Source organism: Cucurbita maxima, unplaced genomic scaffold (genome assembly GCF_002738345.1).
Source record: "Cucurbita maxima cultivar Rimu unplaced genomic scaffold, Cmax_1.0 Cma_Scf00036, whole genome shotgun sequence".
Classification (NCBI taxonomy): Eukaryota; Viridiplantae; Streptophyta; class Magnoliopsida; order Cucurbitales; family Cucurbitaceae; genus Cucurbita; species Cucurbita maxima.
In genome coordinates, this window is record NW_019272052.1 from 1,812,423 (window position 1) to 1,819,394 (window position 6,972).

Here is a 6,972-nt window from a genome sequence, read left to right on the forward strand (position 1 = left end):
TATATATATATATATATATATATATATATATATATATATATATATATATATATATATATATATATCTATTCGTTGAGTGTTACATTTGACCTAATTCCGGAACTACGAAAGAAATTGTTGGAAAGGTTACTCGTTTAGGACGACATCTTGGAAATTTTCCGATTCCTGTTTCATTGAAGCTTATGTTCGTAGATTGGAACTTTGTTTCCCTCGCATCCTTGATTTTTTTATGCATATTGGTACTTTGAGCATACATGCTTTCTGTGTTCTACTGATTTTCAATAATTTATATTTTTATTGGGTTTTGATTTGGTGGAACTGAGGGAATGGTGTGGCTAGTTTGAACAATCTAGGGTTTCGGTGCTTCTTAGATATTGGGCAAGATTCGTTCGGTTCTTGCTTCTTTACTTCCTCCGCAGTTGCATCAAACGTTTTCTGTTTTTTTTTTTTAATGCATGGATGGGATATTAGAACAAATTTATTTAGGAACAGTTATTGATTTATAAGGACTTTGAATGGAAGGTTCACAAACATTTGTCTTTGAGACGGCTTGATGATATAAAACGCTTTTGGTTGCAATCTTGGTTTGGAATTGTACCTCTGAATCATGCGCGGTATGTTTCCTGTTTATCAAATGATGAAATTCTTTGACTATGAGCAATAGGCACATAACCGTTAGCAATAGGCACATAACCGTTCGATTTGTTTGATATGTCGATCCAGTCTTGGTGGATATGGTAGTATCATACATTTTAGTTGAGGTAATTTGGTGTAAATTGCTTATTTTCGATTGGAATATGGGTGAATCTTTTTTCTTTTTTATGTGTTTATTTCTACTTTAGATCTTTCTTTTTAAGATTTGTTGCAAAAGTTCGTTTACACATTTTGAAGTTTTTCTTTTCTGAGTCTTGCTAATTGTGATGTGTATGTGGGTGTTTATGGTTATAGTTTGTCTGAAATTTGTTGGTTGTTCTTGAATTCTTGTAGACATGGATGTCGATCATTATGCTGTTCTTGGGTTGCCTTCGGGTGAGGAAGGTTCCAAGCTCTCTGAGAAAGAGATATCTAAAGCATACAGAGCAAAGGCTTTGGAATTGCACCCTGACAAGAGGCCAGATGATCCAAATGCCCATGCTAATTTCCAAATTCTGAAGTCATCCTACGAGATTCTAAAGGATGAGAAGGCAAGGAAATTATTTGATGATCTTCTAAGAGTCAAACGCGAGCAGCATCGCCGACAATCAGAGCGTGATTCTAAGCGTCAAAAAATGATGATGGACCTTGAAGCAAGAGAGCGATCTGCATTTGCTCCCGACCCTGCTGCAAAAGAACTAGCAGAAGAAGAAAAAATTGCCAAAAAGCTAAAGGAAGAGATTGCTAGAATTCGAGCTATGCACGCAAAGAAAGGAGCACCGACAACATTTCCACCAAAGAAGGAGACTGGGGGAGTTGGAAAGAATAGCGATGGCGATCCTGGATCTACAATGGACAAAGAGAGGATGCTTAAGGTTTCATGGGAAAAGATTGGCGAGGATTATACTGCAGAGAAATTAAGAGAGATGTTTTCGAAGTTTGGTGAGGTTGAAGATGTTGTTATTAGGCATAACAAGAAGAAGAAAGGTTCAGCGGTGATCGTAATGTCGAGTAAAGATGCTGCAGTGAGTTTTGCCATAAACTTATTTTCCCTTCATCTGCTTTCTCTGTTTTTAGCTTACTTTTTCTAAAACTACGACTTAAAACTATTATAGTAATTATACTTGGGTTGTATTTGTATTGCAGGTTGCCTCTACTAGATCTGTGCTTGGTGATCTATCTAACCCTTTACTAGTTTTGCCCCTTCAACCAGTTTCTTCAGTAGAGATGCCCGCTGCTGAGAAATCACCAGAGCATAATCGATTGAATAATTTAGTAGGAGCTGGTTACCAAGCATTTGAAGATTCCATTTTAAAGAAACTCCAAAAGGTCTCTCTCTCTCTCTCTCTCTCTCTCTAACTCTTTTAACTATTATTTTCTTGCTAGTAATGAGACTAAGGGTCATGATTATTCCAATTGGAGATAAACAAATAGCTTTTCTTTGGAAATAATAACCACGAAGGAAACCATACTGACTATCAAATACATCGTACGTTAATAATACCACAAAATACGTTCCGATAACCGAACAAACCAAACGTAGCTCTGATAGCATCGAACCACAAGAGCAATAGCTTTCCTTAGGAAGGAAACCATATTGACTATTAAAGACATCATGTGAGATCCTACATTGGTTGGATAGGGGAACAAAGCACTCTTTATAAGGTGTGGAAACCTCTTCCTAGCAAACATGTTTTAAAACCGTGAGGTTGACGACGATACGTAACGGGCCAAAGCGAACAATATCTGCTAGCGGTGGACTTGGTCTGTTATAAATGGTATTAGAACTAGACACCGGGTGATGCGCCAGCGAGGAGGTTGAGCTCCAAAGGGGGATGGACTGAGGCAGTGTTCCCACAATGACGTTGGGCCCCGAAGGGAGGTGGACTATGAGATCCTACATCGGTTGGAGAGGGGAATAAAGCACTCTTTATAAGGGGGTGGAGTTTTAAAACCGTGAGGCTGACGGCGATGCGTAACGAGCCAAAGTGGATAATATCTGCTAGCAGTGGACTTGGGCTGCTATACATCAGATGTTAAAATCACCACCAAGGATACCTTCCACTAAGGATGAATGAAGGACACACCAAAAAGAGTCATTCAGGATTCTCATTGTGTTGACAACAAGGGTACCCTAGTTGGTTGGAGAGGACAGTATAAATACTTAGTTTAGGATCTTGTAGGATCTTGTAACTCGTATTAACCTCCCATCAAGTCTATCCATAAGCTTTTGACTTTTCAAGTATACTTTCATTTTCATAGAGAATAAAAATATTCTTCTTTTATTGAGTTTATTATCTCCATCATTTTCTACCCTTCTGATAATTTCTTCTGTTAACTTAAACAGGCTGGTGAGAAGCAAAAACAATAAGTTGTCACTAACAAGATCAATTGTACCATATTGAGTCGAGATCACCCTTTGTCATGAATGTTAAGGTGAAAGAACATGTTCTTGCTGCCACCTTTTCAGTTTGCATTATTGCCATATCTCTACTTAGGAATTATTTTTCCTATTTGTATACTGTTTTAGCTGCAGACAATTGAGAGATACTTTCAATTATGGTTATGTGAGAATCGTGGTCCAGATGAGTACGATACCAAGTAAAATTTTCTAATTAATACCTGACTTTTGTTCACTATAGCAATTTAATGAATCTTGATGAAAATAACTAACACGAGATTCGTTTGTTTGTGCTGTATCTTATTCCATTACTCTGTTGAAGGCCATTTATTTGGCCAAATGATGCACGAGTCAAAAGTTGGGTTCAAATTCTTTTAGAAGTAAAGCTAGTAGCCACATGCTATAGTTTCTCATCTGTTGTTGTGTAATTGAACATCTCTAACACTCTCAGTTGTATTTATTCTTCTTTCTTTCTATGTATAGGGCATAGCTCACTTGGTTGTTTATCTATTTATTTCATGGCATTGCTGAGCTGATAGCTACAATTATTGTCTTCAAATTTATTGCTTTTGGGAATGCCAAAAAGCAAGCACTATGTCAGTATTCAGTGATTCATTTCAGGCCTGTGACGATAGGAATCGTTATTGTTCTCGATCTGGTAAGTTATAGCTTTATCATGATCTTGTACTTGAGCACATACAAGACGTGGAGGTTCAAAACTATGGTACGGTACTCAACATGAAGAGCTGGTGTCATAAGTTGCAGTGTAGTTGGGTCAAATTTCATATTATGGCTTGCAAAGAGAGCCTACTCTCAGTTCTTCAGTCGCAGGTAATACTAGAATAATGACTTCGGTTTGTGATTTGTTGCTGGTTTCAAGTTAGCAACTTAAATTTATCAGCAAACTGGTCATTCTGCTGCTATTGGCATAGGATTTTGTTAGTCTTTGGAATAGCCCAGGTACTTTTTTACTTGCCATTCTATGATTATTAAGTTTCAAGTTACTTGGTTTTAAGTTTGAATTGGAATCTTCAACTATGAAGTAGTGTAATTTACCATGACCAATTCCACCAAGAATGTGGTATTTTATGGCCTTAATGCTAGGAAGCTAAAAGGGGCTTATATGGTAGTAAGACAATTGAAATTTAGAACATTGTAACAACAAATAGGAATGAAACGGGTATAGCTTCTATATGAACTATTGTGAAGATCATAGCGAAGAAGTTGAGACCTAATCAAAGAAGTAAACTTATGCGAAAAATTGGAATGGGAAACAAAATGAAATGTACCAGATATTTATCACATATAACCATCAAACCAGAGATCAAAGCTAGACGACAAAATATGAAGTAACATGGTACGTCTTCCTTCCCTGCTAGGGAACTTTCTGTTAGACAAATGTGTGATATAGAGGTTTGAATATTCAACCTCTAACTTTAAAGTAAGAACTCCAAGCCAAATAGTTATTGAACATGCTTTAAAACGACAATGGAGAAATTTATAATAACAAGAAACCGAATTCTTCAGAAGTTCTCAAAACTGTTCGGAATACAATATATAATATCAACTTATATAAATAGACAAGGGGAATTGGAAAGGGCCTTTTTATAGAACTTAGATGCCCGAAAAGTTGTTGAGCATGCCCCAAAGCAGCACTGATGCCACAATCCAACAAAATAATTAAACATAATACAGACGACATTGGAGAAGAGCTCGATGTCCTTGCTAAAAAGAATGTTGTTCCCATTCTGACTTTTGCTTGGAAAGAGGGCTGAACTGTGAGAATGAGATGGTACACAACTTTTTTATTGTTCACTCTGAATTTATGCAATATGGAGAGAAGGGAAGGAAAGAGGGAGAAACTGAACATAACATTTCTCAAAGCTCATTACGATCTATCTACGCGGGCGGTCTCTTACAAGCTTTGGTTCATTAATTTGCAGATTCTCTGCTGTAAAACAGATCAAGAGTCTTTGCAGGTATACGGTGCAGAAGTTCGCGAGGGAAAATACGAAGCAGTGTCCATGCCAGATCAAGCGATTGGAAAATATTTCGAGTATCGTAAGCTCCTTGAGAGACAAACTTCCTCTCAAATTTGTCCAAAAACTCCAAATAGAGCTGTTTTCAGAAAGCAGTGTTACTTTGCTGTTATCCCATAACAATTCTCATAAAAAAAAAAAAATGAAAGAAAGATAAATACCAGATCCTCAGAAGAGAGTGCTTCTTCTCCAACCACGGCTTTCATTGCCTGAACATCCTTCCCAATTGCATAATTTGCATAGAGCTGCGCGTTCGAGGGCGCATAGATATTTAAGTCACACGACCTTTATTACTGGCTCGAAGATGGATTGGTAAAGCTATAACAAAGGAAGCTAACCTGGTTGGATACATCAGCATGATCCCTACGGGTCATTCCCTCACCAATGGCACTCTGCAGTAACAGAGGATAGATTTAGAGTGCATCATGAATTTTTCAATGCTTCTAAAACTATCAAACATTGTGGAAGAAAAGTTACCTTCATAAGACGAGACAATGAAGGAAGGACATTGATTGGTGGGTATATCTGGCAAAGCCAAGAAGATAGTTATCAGGTCCAGAGTCAATAGGAAGAATACTCGCAACTAGCAATTATCGTTAAATATAAATTCCGAGTTCATAAAAAATTTCTTCTATATCTCTGGCAACCTGAAAACTAGTTAAATATGTTTCCATTTGGGTATAACAATTCATGGATTTACAGAATATCAAAATGAGGCAGTGTTACACTGTTCATTTCTTAAAGAGCCATTGTAGAACCAAATGATGGGTGGATTATATATATATATATATATATATAAATCCTAAGCTTCATAAACTAACCTGTCTGTTGTAGAGCTGCCTATCGATGTAGATCTGTCCCTCGGTAATATAGCCGGTAAGATCGGGAGTCGGATGTGTAATATCTGATCACACCCAAAACCCCAAAAGAATCGATTAAAATGCTAAAGAACAAAAACGTTCATTTAACAAGACAATAAACATAGCTTGAGGCATTACCATCGTTTGGCATAGTGAGGATTGGGATTTGAGTGATGGATCCTTTACGTCCTTCAATACGTCCAGCTCGCTCATAAATTGTAGCAAGATCAGTATACATATAACCAGGGTATCCACGCCTTCCGGGTACTTCCTCTCGTGCTGCAGACACCTGCAAAGAAGTCAATTGATTTATGTGTTTTTTGAACTCTTTTCTTCTATTTCCCCTCTTTGTCAAGGAACATCTTGCGAACTTAAATATCAGTTAATTTAACAAAGTTGTCATCAACTAAAAGCAATTTTTTTAAGGGTTAAAAACTATAGAACTACAATATTTGGTCATAGGTCAGCCAAATTCCAATTAAATTCCAATTAAAATGAAATCCCAAAGATTAGTTATCATCTAGGACATCCTGCATTTACTTTTGCATTCAGTTGCAGTTAAGTAAAAGATTTAGAAACTGAAACTATGAATAAATACATCATTGGATTACCTCTCGAAGGGCATCAGCATAAGAACTCATATCTGTCAATATGACGAGAACATGCTTCCCGCATTCATAAGCCAAATATTCAGCAGTGGTAAGAGCAATACGAGGAGTGATAATACGCTCGATTGTAGGGTCATTAGCCTGTAAAATACCATGGCCTCCATATTTAAGAATAAATAGTCGCAACAAAGTTACATCAATCTATGTATAAAAGAAATACCAGGTTCAGAAATAGGGTCACTCTCTCCATAGAACCATTTTCCTCAAAATCACGTTTGAAAAATTGAGCTGTCTCCATGTTAACACCCATAGCGGCAAAAACAATGGCAAAGTTGTCCTCTTCACCACCCTGTAAATTAAAAACTTGAGTTAATTTATAATTAAAAAAAAAAAAAAAAAAAAAAAAAAAAAAAAAAAAAAAAAAAAAAAAA

The 6,972-nt window shown here is 36.7% G+C and overlaps 2 protein-coding genes across 6 annotated transcripts in view; one reads left to right on the forward strand and one right to left on the reverse strand.

Moving 5' to 3' along the window:
* LOC111468267 (dnaJ homolog subfamily C member 17) overlaps positions 1-4,056 on the forward strand; it is a 5,173-nt gene extending 1,117 nt beyond the window's left edge. The window contains exons 2-5 of one of the 4 annotated variants that reach the window (XR_002714728.1): positions 988-1,658; positions 1,780-1,962; positions 2,981-3,069; positions 3,656-4,056. Coding sequence is in view for 1 of the 4 variants with exons in the window: in XM_023113433.1 (XP_022969201.1) it covers positions 990-1,658; positions 1,780-1,962; positions 2,981-3,004 (876 nt within the window). In the remaining 3 variants the exon portion in view is untranslated. The other 3 variants (XR_002714727.1, XR_002714726.1, XM_023113433.1) reach the window with 3 other exon arrangements.
* Positions 4,057-4,538: 482 nt separating this feature from the next.
* Positions 4,539-6,972, reverse strand: part of LOC111468178 (V-type proton ATPase subunit B 2-like) — a 5,016-nt gene continuing 2,582 nt past the window's right edge. For both annotated transcript variants that reach the window (XM_023113299.1, XM_023113300.1), the window contains exons 8-15: positions 6,762-6,890; positions 6,545-6,682; positions 6,072-6,222; positions 5,895-5,977; positions 5,551-5,598; positions 5,412-5,465; positions 5,235-5,318; positions 4,539-5,152 (exon numbers count right to left, since the gene is read on the reverse strand). In XM_023113299.1, coding sequence (XP_022969067.1) covers positions 4,967-5,152; positions 5,235-5,318; positions 5,412-5,465; positions 5,551-5,598; positions 5,895-5,977; positions 6,072-6,222; positions 6,545-6,682; positions 6,762-6,890 — 873 coding nt within the window. In that variant the 3' untranslated portion in view covers positions 4,539-4,966. The remainder of the gene's footprint in view (positions 5,153-5,234; positions 5,319-5,411; positions 5,466-5,550; positions 5,599-5,894; positions 5,978-6,071; positions 6,223-6,544; positions 6,683-6,761; positions 6,891-6,972) is intronic.